General features: G+C 37.3%; 1 protein-coding gene across 1 annotated transcript in view; it reads left to right on the forward strand.

Moving 5' to 3' along the window:
- The window catches only part of LOC126330326 (alpha-1,2-mannosyltransferase ALG9), a 120,148-nt gene extending 106,859 nt beyond the window's left edge, over nt 1-13,289 (forward strand). The window contains exon 13 of the mRNA XM_049996348.1: nt 12,790-13,289. Within this exon, the coding sequence (XP_049852305.1) occupies nt 12,790-12,919 (130 nt within the window). The 3' untranslated portion in view covers nt 12,920-13,289. The remainder of the gene's footprint in view (nt 1-12,789) is intronic.
- The last annotated feature ends 1,205 nt before the right edge of the window (nt 13,290-14,494 follow it).

The raw sequence follows: 14,494 nt of genomic DNA on the forward strand, positions 1-14,494 counted from the left end.
TGGCAAAGAATGGTCTGCAGATTATAAGCAACATGATTGAGAGCCATCTTAGAGACAGTAAAGTTGCTATTATTGCATCTTGAATGTGAAACAAGAGTTTGCTGCTTTCAGTGGAAAACTACAAGCAGATTGTTGGAGGTATGAAACAGCTTTATCTTTTAATTAATATGGTATGCTGTATGGCAGAAAAAGACCTATCTAAATATTAGAGTGAGTACACACAGCAAGTAACATATTTGGAAAACACACAATGCAGCACAAAAAAGGTACAAGACCTAAGAAAAAGTATGTTAGGAATCCAGGAATTTAATAGTTCAAGTATCAAAATGAAAAGAAGTGCCTATGACTAGCACAGTGTAGTCTGTCTGTAAACTCAAGAGCAAGCAGCGCTTTTGGTGGGGGAAGTGGCCTTTCGGAGAAGAACGCTGCCACCTGCGTACAGGGGCACCCAAAATCGGTTTCACGTTACCTCTCTAGTGGTGTAGATTGGCATACAGTGATATACGTCATTTCTGTTTGTGGGATCTTAGTTGCCACCGTCACTCAGTTAACTTTGTATACTCACTGATATACTTCGGTATCCGGAAGTAATGATTCATCGCCCTGCATTGTAAGAAAATGTGCAGAACACGAAGAAGAGGAGGTATTTGCTGAGTAACAGGTGCTCGATCGTCTCTTATTCTGTTACAGTGTGTGTTAAAGGGGCGACACAAAAAGAGCTGTTGGCTAATATTATCAGTCCCAGTCCAAGGGCTGCAACTTATGCAAACATCAACCTCGCCACAACAGGATGCATATCGTATTTACTCAAATCGAAGCCACACTTTTTTTCCGGTTTTTGTAATCCAAAAACCCGCTTGCGGCTTAGAATCGAGTGCAAAGCAAGCGTAAGTTCTGAAAAATGTTGGTAGGTGTCGCCACAACTAACTTCTGCCATCAATATATGTAGTGCTCACAGGCATGCTTTGTAGGTACAAAGATAAATACTGGCGCCAAAACCACTGCATCAGGAAATAAATTAAAAAAAAAAAAAAGGGGTGTAAGACGAGCTTTTTTTCCTCCGCCATGAGTTTCGACCACTGCATTTTCATACATTATCCAACGAAGTAAATACAAATTCTGTATTTTTCATCTTCAAATGTAGCAGCACTTCTATGTACTACATAAATCCGACTGGCAAAACTGTTAGGGATGTTTGTCAATATAGCCAACTCTATGTTTCTGAAAATTTTCCTACCAGTGACAAGAGTTGGTTGCTAATAGGAACCTGATGAAATGTGAATCACATGCAGTGTTTTCTTCACCATAAGAATAATATGAATATAAACATTTTGCCATGTATTCTTTCGTGTTTGCTGCTATCTCATTTAAATCCTGTCTGCCTAATGAACTATGAAACTAGAGTGAGACAACAGCAAACACAGAAGAATATACGTATCGTGTCATGTTTATATTCGTATTATTCTTATGCCTAATAGTGATACAGTCAAAAATGAAGCAAGGCAACTGACTAGATTTTTAAATCTAAGATGACTAATTTCTGTGCACAATTTGATGTACTACAGAAGCGGCCGCAAAGATTTTCAAACGGAGAAAAATTTTCACCTAATTCTCGTTCAGAACATGTCCTATCATATGCAGTCTATTATTTGGCTCTAATTGATCATTATCAAAGAAAGCAGCAGTGTAAGTAACAACAAATAGCAGTCTCTTGCCATTGTTTCGCTAATGAGATGATTCCCCTCTCTTTTTTTTTTTTTTTTTTTTTCCCATTGTAAGCAGCATTAGCGGCAAAAAAACAAGCCATGCCGCGAGCGGTGACAGGCAGTAAACACGCACTATCAAAATGCGACAAACAATGCATGACACAGTACAGTAAAACATTTTCAGCTTAGAGTGACGAAAACACCTATAACAAAGAAGCCGGCACTTATCAGATCATAGCAAAATAAGCAATTGATTCAAACCAGATGAAGCACTTGAAAAAGGAAGGGTACCCTTATAAATACGGACAGAGCACCTGACGCATAGCAATGGCTGCCTGGTAAAGCTTAACTGCTAAGCTTAAGACTCGAACCGAACCAAACTACTGTAGCTGTATCGTCTTTCATTCGACCTAAATTGTGTCTCATATTACAATGAACCAACTTTGTTTCGATTTGGAGGTACGGCCTAAAACTTTTCTCTCCCCTTGAATTTCGAGTCTCAAATTTCAGGTGCGGCTTAGATTCGAGAATTTTTTTTTCCTTTACTTCAAGTCTCATTTTTCAGGTGTGGCTTAGATTCGAGTGCGGCTTAGATTTGAGTAAATACGGTAAGTAATAAATGCGAAAATGAGCCGCATGATTTACTGGAATTGCCATGAGAGAAAACTAATAATTTTGGAGGAAACCCATTGCTATAGACAGTTGCACAACCACGTGAAACCTTTGATGCTCATGAAACAGCAGCATTTGAATGTATTCTGTCACTAAATCTCTATCTTGGTTACTATTCACCTGATGCTAAGACATATTGCTTGAAGCATGTGCAATAGCTACTCTAAACATTACTGAATTTTCCTTCAAAACATGTACACTGATTCTGGACTTCTAAGTAAAAAGCTTGACATACTAGGTGTGTTCACATATTAATTTTTAGTTTTTGGTAAGAACTTTGTTTATTAATCTGCAGCAATGTCATCATCTTCAAAATATTCACCAAGAGGTTCGAGTCCTCCCACGGGTATGGGTGTATGTGTTATCCTTAGCATAAGTTAGTTTAAGTTAGATTAAGTAAAGTTAGTGTAAGTTAGATTAAGTAAAGTTAGTGTAAGTTAGATTAAGTAAAGTTACTTTAAGTTAGATTAAGTAGTGTGTAAGCCTAGGCTGCGATGACCTCAGCAGTTTGGTCCCATAGTCCTTACCATGAATTTCCAAATTATCCAATTCCCAATACACTTTAGGAACTGTTTCCTCGGGGTAGTTTATTGGTCTCTTAACTGTGCATTTTTAATCTCATCTGTGCTTGTAAAACCACTCAACTTTAAGGCCTGCTTTGAAATCTTTATACCACTTGTATGTCCTTGATTTACTCATAACAGACTCACCAAAAGCAATATTTAACCATTTCTAAAAATTTCATTCACTTTGTTCATTTGTTATAACAAAATTTAATACAGAATCTCTAATCTGTTTTTATACAAAACAAATAATCATTGATGTTATCAAAACACATGTAACATTTTTGACAGCTGACAGCAGAGTAAATACCCAATGAGCATAACATTGTCCACATACTTTTCAACCATGTTTACGAAGAAAGCGAGGAAAAAAGTAGTGCAAATCGTACTAATGCAACACACAAAATTATAAATTTATGGCTACTTTTTAAACACTTTTTGTGTTGCAAGAATTGTTAAGTTTCAATGCAACCCTTAAAAGAAAAGTTTTAGTAGAAACAAGTAATAACAAGCCTTAAATTCTACAGATTGATTGCGTTATATGGGGTTCATTTTACAAATAACAAAAGAGGAACATACATTCACATGAACAGGCATTCTGTTTTATGTTTGCAGTAGAATCCTGACTTCCGTTCTTATGTTTATATCATTTACTCTATAATGTTGTGTTTTGAAAGAAGCTATCACATTTTTCATTCCTTATGGTCTGAATGCATTTGCCTAAAAATAAATGCAGCAGCCGGGACGTATCTGTACACGGTGTCGCCACAGATTTAAAGCTCGTGCCACGTTAGGGCCAGTACTACATTGTGAAACAGCCTGTAGAAGTGCCTTGTGACGTAGATGGGTAGGCAGAGTGGAGACTCGCTCGCTCGCTCTTCAGTTTACTGACAGACTATATTTCACAGAAAAGCAGACATCGCCTCAGGTCACAAGTGTGGAACAGCTCATTTCACATTTGCACGGTAAAGTAAATGTAAAATAAAAATCTTCGGCATGTAGGCATATGTACAAATTAATTTGCAATGTGAATTTAAAATGACTCATTCTAATCATATGATTTATCATGCAAAATGATTCATGGAACATGAAACTAACTAACTAAAACTGTAACACTTCACATCAGCAACAAGAGGTATAGGTATGGTGATAACAAGTGTCATCAAAAGCACACACCTCATCCATCCAGGAAGCAAAACTCAAATAAAAATAATAGAAAATAGACATATTGTAAATAACCCGGTTGCATATCAGAAACCAAATATTCCACAGTGAAAACAATAGGGGGAGCGCAAGACAAGCAATTATGACTAGATGCACTTACCTGCCATTCCTATTACCACCTAACAACTCACTCACACCATCCCACACCCACACTATTTGACATTTGCATACTATCAGAAACCACACCATCTCACACTAAGGGTAAGAGTCAGAGAAATTGGATAAAAGGTATCAGCAATAGCACACATCTCATTCTTAAGGAAAGCAGCACTCAAAGAACAATAGAAATTAGAAAACTCTTAAATGACATGTTGGATATCAGAAACCAAATATTTTCAAAACACATTAAAATAACAGGAGGAACAAGGGAAGCAATTATGACTAACAACACTTATCTCCCCCCTTCTTTTACCATGTAATTGCACACTCACACCATCCTGCACCCACACTAAGTATTTTACATTTGCATTGTATCTAAAATGACAATATCTTACATCTCAGGAATGGGAATAAGTAGTGCCAGCAATATTTTTAAAACACATTGAGAATATGTAATAGGAGGAACGTGACAAACAGTTATGACTAGATACACTTATCAGTCCTTCCCCTTAACACCTAACAGCCCACTCACCATCCTACACTCCACTAAGTAATACTCATTACAGTAACATACTAGACACAAAGTATATTCTCTCTATATTGAAAATGGTGAAAGTTTTGTAACATCAGAGCTGAAGAAATAAATATTTATAGCGAGAGCTTACATGTACTGTAGTTAGTACCAAAAACTTGCTTAGTGAAATTAACAAAAGTGGCAAATACTAACGAAAATTATGTACATTTCTTTTTACTTTCTTTGTTTAAAATATGTCCTTCCACCACAGTTTTCAGTTTCTTTTTGTTGAATGACCTATGCCCCTTGTCAATTTCCATTTTACAATAGTTATTAAGCAAAATCCCCCCATGAACCATGGACCTTGATGTTGGTGGGGAGGCTTGCATGCCTCAGCGGTGTAGATAGCCTTACTATAGGTAAAACCACAATGGAGGGGTACCTGTTGAGGGGCCAGACAAATGTGTGGTTCCTGAAGAGGAGCAGCAGCCTTTTCAGTAGTAGCAGGGGCAACAGTGTGGATGATTGACTGACCTGGCCTTGTAACACTAACCAAAGCGGCCTTGCTGTGCTGGTACTGCGAATGGCTGAAAGCAAGGGGAAACTACAGACGTAATTTTTCCCAAGGGTGTGCAGCTTCACTGTGTGGTTAAATGATGATGGCGTCCTCTTGGGTAAAATATTCTGGAGGTAAAACAGTCCCCCTTTGGATCTCCGGGTGGGGACTACTCAGGAGGACGTTGTTATCAGGAGAAAGAAAACACATTGTACAGATTGGAGCATGGAATGTCAGATCCCTTAATCAGGCAGGTAGGTTAGAAAATTTAAAAAGGGAAATGGATAGGTTAAAGTTAGATATAGTGGGAATTAGTGAAGTTCGATGGCGGGAGGAACAAGACTTCTGGTTAGGTGAACATAGGGTTATAAATACAAAATCAAATAAGGTTAATGCAGGAGTAGGCTTAATAATGAACAGGAAAATAGGAATGCGGGTAAGCTACTTCAAACAGCATAGTGAAAGCCAAGATAGATACGAAGCTCTCGCCTACCACAGTAGTACAAGTTTATATGCCAACTAGCTCCGCAGATGATGAAGAGATTGATGGAATGTATGGTGAGATAAAAGAAATTATACAGATAGTGAAGGGAGACGAAAATTTAATAGTGACTGGAACTCGACAGTAGGAAAAGGAAGAGAAGGCAACATAGTAGGTGAATATGGAATGGGAGTAAGGAATGAAAGAGGAAGCCGCCTGGTAGAATTTTGCACAGAGCATAACTTAATCATAGCTAACATTTGGTTCAAGAATCATGAAAGAAGGTTGTATACGTAGAAGAACCCTGGAGATACTAGAAGGTTTCATATAGATTATATAATGCTAAGACAGAGATTCAGGAACAAGGTTTTAAATTGTAAGACATTTCCAGGGGCAGATGTGGACTCTGACCACAATCTATTGGTTCTGAACTGTAGATTAAAACTGAAGAAACTGCAAAAAGGTGTGAATTTGAGGATATGGGACATGGATAAACTGAAAGAACCAGAGGTTGTACAGAGTTTCGGGGAGAGCATTATGGAACGATTGACAAGAACGGGGGAAAGAAATACAGTAGAAGGAGACTGGGTAGCTTTGAGAGATAAAATAGTGAAGGCAGCAGAGGATCAAGTAGGTAAAAAAGTGGGGGCTAATAGAAATCCTTGAGTAACAGAAGAGATATTGAATTTAATTGATGAAAGGAGAAAATACAAAAATACAGTAAATGAAGCAGGCAAAAAGGAATACAAATGTCTCAAAAATGAGATTAACAGGAAGTGCAAAAGGGCTAAGCAGTGATGGCTGGCGGACAAATGTAAGGATGTAGAGGTGTATATCACTAGGGGTAAGATAGATGCTGCCTACAGGAAAATTAAAGAGACTTTTGGAGAAAAGAGAACCACTTGCATGAATATCAAGAGCTCAGTTGGAAATCCAGTTCCAAGCAAAGAAGGGAAAGCAGAAAGGTGGAAAGAGTATATAGAGGATTTATACAAGGGCGATGCTCTCGAGAACAATATTATAGAAATGGAAGAGGATGTAGATGAACATGAAATGGGAGATACGATACTGCGTGAAGAGGTTGACAGAGCACTGAAAGACCAGAGTCGAAACAAGGTCCCGGGAGTAGACAACATTCCATTAGAACTACTGACAGCCTTGGGAGAGCCAGGCCTAACAAAACTCTACCATCTAGTGAGCACAATGTATGGGACAGGTGAAAAACCTTCAGGCTTCAAGAAGAATATAATAATTCTAATCCTAAAGAAAGCAGGTGTTGAAAAATGTGAAAATTACCGAACTATCAGTTTAATAAGCCACGGCTGCAAAATACTAACACGAATTCTTTACAGATGAATGGAAAAACTGGTAGACGCCAACCTCAGGGAAAGATCAGTTTGGATCCCGTAGAAATGTCGGAACAAGTGTGGCAATACTGTCCCTATGACTTATCTTAGAAAATAGATTAAGGAGATCATTTGTAGACTTAGAGAAAGCTTTTGACAATGTTGACTGGAATACTCTCTTTCAAATTCTGAAGGTGGCAGGAGTAAAATACAGGGAGCGAAAAGCTATTTACAATTTGTACAGAAACCAGAAGGCAGTTAAAAGGGTGGAGGGGCATCAAAGGGAAGCAGTGGTTGGGAAGGGAGTGAGACAGGGTTGTAGCCTATCCCCGATATTATTCAATCTTTATATTGAGCAAGCAGTAAAGGAAACAAAAGAAAAATTTGGAGTAGAAATTAAAATCCATGGAGAAGAATAAAAACTTTGAGATTCGCCGTTGACATTGTAATTCTGTCAGAGACAGCAAAGGACCTGGAGGAGCAGTTGAATGGAATGTTCAGTGTCTTGAAAGGAGGATATAAGATGAACATCAACAAAAGCAAAACAAGGATAATGGAATGTAGTCGAATTAAACGGGGTTATGCTGCAGGAATTATATTAGGAAATGGAGCACTTAAAGTAGTAAATGAGTTTTGCTGTTTGGGTAGCAAAATAACTGATGATGGTCGAAGTAGAGAGGGTATAAAATGTAGACTGTCAATGGCAAGGAAAGCATTTCTGAAAAAGAGAAATTTGTTAACATCGAGTATAGATTTAAGTGTCAGGAAGTCGTTTCTGAAAGTATTTGTATGGGGTGTAGCCATGTGTGGAAGTGAAACGTGGACTATAAATAGTTTAGACAAGAAGAGAATAGAAGCTTTCAAAATGTGGTGCTACAGAAGAATGCTGAAGATTAGATGGGTAGCTCACATAACTAATGAGTAGGTACTGAATAGAATTGGAGAGAAGAGAAATTTGTGGCATAACATGACTAGAAGAAGGGATCGGTTGGTAGGGCATATTTTGAGGCATCAAGGGATCACCAATTTGGTTTTGGAGGGCAAAGTGGAGGGTAAAAATCGTAGAGTGAGACCAAGAGATGAATACACTAAACAGATTCAGAAGGATGTAAGTTCCAGTAGGTACTGGAAGATGAAGAAGCTTGCACAGGATAGAGTAGCACGGAGAGCTGCATCAGACCATTCTCTGGACTGAAGACAACAACAACTAAGCAAAATATTAACACTTGTCCAAACAACAGATTTACGCTATTCCTGTGCTGAATGTTTGTCACATAGATCTACTGCAAAATCGTCATTGGCTATGACACAGTCACTAATTAATTTACTTGCTGTTTGCCATTGGAATCACAGTGTTCATCTGATAATAGTTTTCACATGAAAGAAAAAGACTACATTACTATCAGCATTGGCATTTTCTGTGGATATCGCAAGCCACCTCTATCAAGATCTTTAATTAGTTTGTGCTCAGCACCGCATGCCAGCTGCTTATCTATTGTTAAAAACTGAGCACAGTTACCACGCTTTGGACCAATAAGTTCCAAATCACACCAACTAACACTTACTTTACAAATACCTGATGCTGAGATGCCACAGGCAACATCAAGACATTCAGACTGATCACAGCTTTGTAGGGACCTAATTACAATTTTCTTGGTCGAGTCAACTTGTAAAGTAAGCTCTAACAAAGTTGATAATCTCAGCTTTTTCACTGCTTCAAATGTTTGCTTCATTGACACATAGTATTGGAATCCAGCCATCGATACACTCCATACCTGGCTTCTAATGCATCAGTCTGAAATTTTTCAGGCAGCAAGTACGACATTTTAAGTTCTGACAGCCAAAATGTTCTCAGTTCTAATAATGCGTATGTTATATGCTTGAGTGCAGAGGGTGTTTCCTTACTGAGCTTACCACTTGACAAATTCATGGAGTTCCAGTTGTTTAGCTAATTTACAAATTTTCTTGAAATTTACACCTCTCATCATCCTTGTAGCTTGTTAGAGACTTTTGCATTTCCTCTCTACGTCTAATTCCTTTCAGAGAGGACTTAACATTCACAATTTTCCACCGTGTGCTTATTATTTTAAAAAATTCAGCAATTTCTTCATAATTTTTAATGTCATTTGTAGGCCCCAACTCCAGTAAACTACACTTGATGCTGTCATTGAAAATTGACAAAGAAGCCTTATATTTTGTTTTTCTAACGAATAGGATCACAGAGCTTTGATACTTAAACCATCCCAAATTTCAATAATTTGTTTGTTTCAATGGCAAATATGAACCTAATTGTAGAAAATGAAGCTTGCATTCTCACAGATGTGTTTTCAAAGCTGAGGAAGCAAAATGTCAGAAGTTCATCTTTCAGATGCACCCAGTTATTTCTGATGCATTTATAAATGTGTACTGGGTGTATAACATAAAACCAGGTCTGGAATGATCTGAAGGTTGTGGCTAAGCAGTACTAAGTTGTGATGGATTTGCTAAGTTACTAACAGCTTTTGTATTAATTTAATTATTGTCAGAACAAATAGAAATAACCTTTAAACCTAGGTTTTCCAACCCAATCAGTACTTCTTTTTATTACATTGAACAACTGGTCAGCAGTCATTTTATTTGCAGGCAAGATGTGAACAACACCTTTAAATGATGAAATTGCACCTTGCACCATAAACACATGAGCAGTTGTTGCAAGAGTAGTGGTATCATGTGCCATTCCAACTAAATTTCCTCCTTTGTAGTCCATGGCTGGCTTTATGTGTATTTCATCTAATGTGTCACAAAACAATTTTGATGATTCAGGTTTGGTACTTTCTCCCTAATGTAATCTAGAAAGTTTGGACTGTTAGGATCAACATAAATATTTGCACAGATGTTTCTAATAGTATTAGGATAAGGCAGAACAATATTTCCAGTGCTCTGTATGAATCTGTAAGCATGGCTTGAAATTAAAACAGAAAAGACAACAAAGAAGCAAATACTAAAACATGGGGAGGAAACCTATGTCTCTCAGGAGGTTAAAAATTTAACTGAAATGGGCTTCATATGAATTCAACAGCAGGTTTAGTTTTCCCATCACATTCTAAGTTATCTAACAACTCAACAATGATGTCTTGAAGATGTTTTTCTTCCTTTTTCCATGCTAAACTTTCAACAAATACTTTAATATTGTCTAGATCATGGATATTACTTACAGTTTTTGGAACTTTCTTGGAAGTGATTTCACAACCCTTAACATAAATGATTACACTGAGTTCCTGATTAATAATTATGTACAAAATATGATGTGGTGTTTTTTCATAGTCTGCATAAAAAAACAATATATATGAATCTTTCACTGCTTTTGACCACTTTTCACTACAAGTGACAGAGTCAAGCTTCTGTATCAGTTCTTAAAATGAATTGAAGGAAAAATTCTTATTATATACTTCTAGAGATTTGATACTGTCCTCTATAGATGCTCTCAGTGCAGCAGCTTCCCTTTTCTTCTGTTTTTCAGAGGGAGGTACTCTGGTTTTTGGCATCACTTTCGAAATATGCAAAGGGCAGTTAGGAAATTTGCTTGGGACTGCATTTTTGTCAGAGTTATGACTTGCTTAGTGGTGCGGTTAACATAGCTCCAGTTTTCCAGTCTACTGCTTGTGTTTCCCACAATATATCATCTTCGCAGAAGTGCAACTGGCAGACCTACAAAATGAAAAATAATATACTGCAAGGATGTCTCTAAAAATTGTACCGATACTCAGACTTCAACTGCAATATACTTTCTTCGATAAGTACGGCTTAAAATAAAAGGTACTCACCACAGAATGCTTGCTAGTAATGAAGTTATCTCATTTGATTGCAGATAATCATTTCCTTCATGTATTCTCGTAAGCTGGAAATTTAAAAATGTGAACCTTATTTTTCTCGTCATAATTACCATAACAACCCAAAACACAACACTTATTCACCATGGTGATGATCACTCCTGAACTGCTACAGGCAATATAACTTCAGAGAGCAGAAAAGCAAATTATTTCACAAGGGAACTCAACTCACTAACACTATAGCTCCGAAACAGTTGTTTACATGGCTCCACATAGCGTTTCTACAGGCATCTAGGTCGCATTGCTACAGGTAGGTGGCACTGGCTGTATACCTGAAGTTGATGATATCACTCGCCTATTGGCAGAGTGTTGTAAGGCCCTGTGATGTAGGTGGTGTTGGTCAAACAGTGTCTTGGGAATAGTGGTGTGGCAATCCTGGAAGCATCTTACATCAGTAATCCTACTAACATTATGAATCTTTGCACCCAGCCGTTTTCATATATTATTCTCCTTCACTCTATACTTAGCCTTACTACATACCACTCTTCTTTGTCAGAGTTATCCCATGCTCCATGTGACACACTCTCCTAATCACTGAGTTGAAAGAAATAAGCACACAAATTCAGAAACAAGAGCTTAATGTGAACTATTCACAAAAAGAAAGGAATCCATGATGAAGTCACTGCAGTCACATTTATGGCTATAATGACTGGGGAACTGTCACGTAAACATTAAACTTCACCTACCAGCCCTGAGAAGACCCATCCAGTGTGTTGCGCTTCAGCCCTGTGGTACCACTGACATATTTATTTAACCACAGGAACTTTATCAGCTACAATCCGTGCCCCTTGATGCAGCTCTGTATTATTCTGTAACTCTCTCTTCGTCACACTCCCCTGATGCCTGATACATTCTCCCATTATGCTATACACTGGTTTAGAAAGCTATCTTAGGTGGATTTTCTGCTATCATGCGCACTCGATCATGTACACTGAAGGGTGTTGGGACAGCATAATGATGATGTCAATGCCTTTGACTCATCTCACATCTGTGGCATGTCAGTGCCTTTGTACACTCTCTTGTGCCAGTGTCACATGATGTAAAGACAGAAAAACCCAAACTGTAGATACTGCTGTGGCACTGTTCTATGTTTCACTTTGTAAGTTTTGTATCATTGTTTACAACTATCTCGCTAGAAAATAGAACAAGCAGAAGCAGTGTGGCACAGAAATGGAAAGGAAGAAAGACATTGTGCACACGACTCAGCCACTGTGCGTACATTGAACCGCATGTCTATTAGTGTAGACCCGTGAAGAACTATAAAATCCCTAATTTACAAATCAATACTATTTACTACAAACTATATCTGCTGTCTACATTGGCCTGGTACCCACGGTCTTCCTGATCTCAACCAAGCACTCTCCCTATACTGTCCCTTCTTCCAGCATATTACATTTTGTGATTTGGAGGATGGGGCCACATGTCTCAGTAAGTTACATTGCTCTCTCATGTTGATCAGTTCTTATTTGACGTATAGCAGGTGACACCACTTTATGACTCTTCCTGCTCATTGTCTATGAAGCTTTCAGTTTCAGAATGCAGCTTATTTCTGGAGCTTGTAGAGCACTGTCAGTTAATGAAGGCATTCAGACAGATACTGATAAATTATTCTCTTATATGTCTCTCTTCAGAAATCGACACCTCTGGATTAGAATTAATTACTGTCTTATTATTTTCTCTTTGTTTGGAATAAGTGAGACATATTAGTAACAGTGTTATTTCGCCTCTTTATAATCACAGTACTTTCCGTGTGTTCCAGGTCGCACAGATTTTTCAGAGCTTTCTATATACCTTGGCTGTCAGAGAGGTTTTGTACCTATGCACCTTACAATCTTCTGAAGTCCACAAAATTTGAATTAAGGGAGGAAGAGAATGGAGTTAACAGATAGAACATGTAATCTTACAGTGAAAGAGAGGTTGAACATTATATAAACCTCCATTGATACAGAATACAAGTAAATGACAGGTGAACCCTTTCTATCTACCTTTTTTGTTTTATTTGAGCAACCCATTTGACTTATTTTCAAAATTTTGTGCAGTGTAATATCAGATAATTTAATGCATTTTATTTATATTTCTTAAGGAAATGAACTGACATATAAATTATAAACAATGTACAAATTCCGCAGATGTTTGTAAGCACAGTGCACTAAGAATGTTTGGCATGTGTAAGTGCCCACCACTATATATTAAGCAGTGTCTATACTAACATTTCCTAATGAGAGGATTCAAACAAAATAGAAAGAATCACAACTGTAATTTCAGAAGTAAATATGTACCAGTAATTGTCAGAGACTGAGAGAGTGATACCCTCTCGCACAGCTAATGGTTATGTGTTGTCTGAATATTCAGAAGGTAGACCATTAGAGACATCCCACTGTACCCAGATCCCTATCAGCCAACTGCTTGTATTCCAGTAAGTCTGTAATGACTACACTACAGCAACTTTCAAAATCTCAGTACCAAATTATGTCCCGAACAATGTCCTTTTCTTTCAGTTCTGAAGCTATAGCATTTTAAGTAATCATACCTTTGTGTGCTATTACATATGACTAGTTCTAGTGATATTGTGTTGCATTTTTATTGGTCCTTTAAATCTTACATTGTACAGAAAGCACATCAGGATATAGGACAAGTCAGAATAGGTGATGTTATGGTAAGTACTGTGATGATTACATTTAACAGGTACAGTGCCCCACATAATTGGTTTTTGTCTGAGAGAAAATACATAACAGGTATTTAAAGAGAAATATAACAAAGGAATATTTTATCTCTGCAGACAGTATGATTTTAAGTGATTCAAATATAGATTCCAAGATTTACAACTATAAATTTCAAATTCAGTTGTTCACATTATATATAGAACATAAGTGGATAAATTAAGTTGGACATATGCTTCATGTTGTCTGACATGCCACTGCTTATTATGGCAAGTTATATTCAAAGAACTCTTTATACTGTAAAAGCAGATTTAGTCTAAAATACCTTAATTCTGTAATGTTCTTTATGTCACACATTGTCTAATAACACGTATCAGACTGGTTATACTTAAAATGGGTTGTCCCGTATTATATGTAAGTTAACTACTGTATTGAGAAAAGCTCAAGAAGAAGTGCAGATAAGAAAAAAAACTGTTTGGTTCAGTGAGTAGACAATACAGTCCTATAACTTTATCTATAGGACACTGCTGACTTTGTCAGTTTGAAATCTTTCAGAGATTGCTACTGATATGTAATATGTACATTTTAACTGGCCAATCACATTTTCCAGTTGCATGTGGGATTTATCTGTTGCTAATTAGAAGGCTAATGTAAATGTGGGATTTAATGGTGTATGCACAACTACAGTTCTTCTGGTTTATTTTATTTATCAAATATTACTTATAAACATTTAGAAAGATAAAGATTATTAATTAACAAGGTTAAATGGAGTCTGGAATTCTCTGTTGTCATTTGTACTCCGAC

Source organism: Schistocerca gregaria, chromosome 2 (assembly GCF_023897955.1).
Source record: "Schistocerca gregaria isolate iqSchGreg1 chromosome 2, iqSchGreg1.2, whole genome shotgun sequence".
Lineage (NCBI taxonomy): Eukaryota > Metazoa > Arthropoda > Insecta > Orthoptera > Acrididae > Schistocerca > Schistocerca gregaria.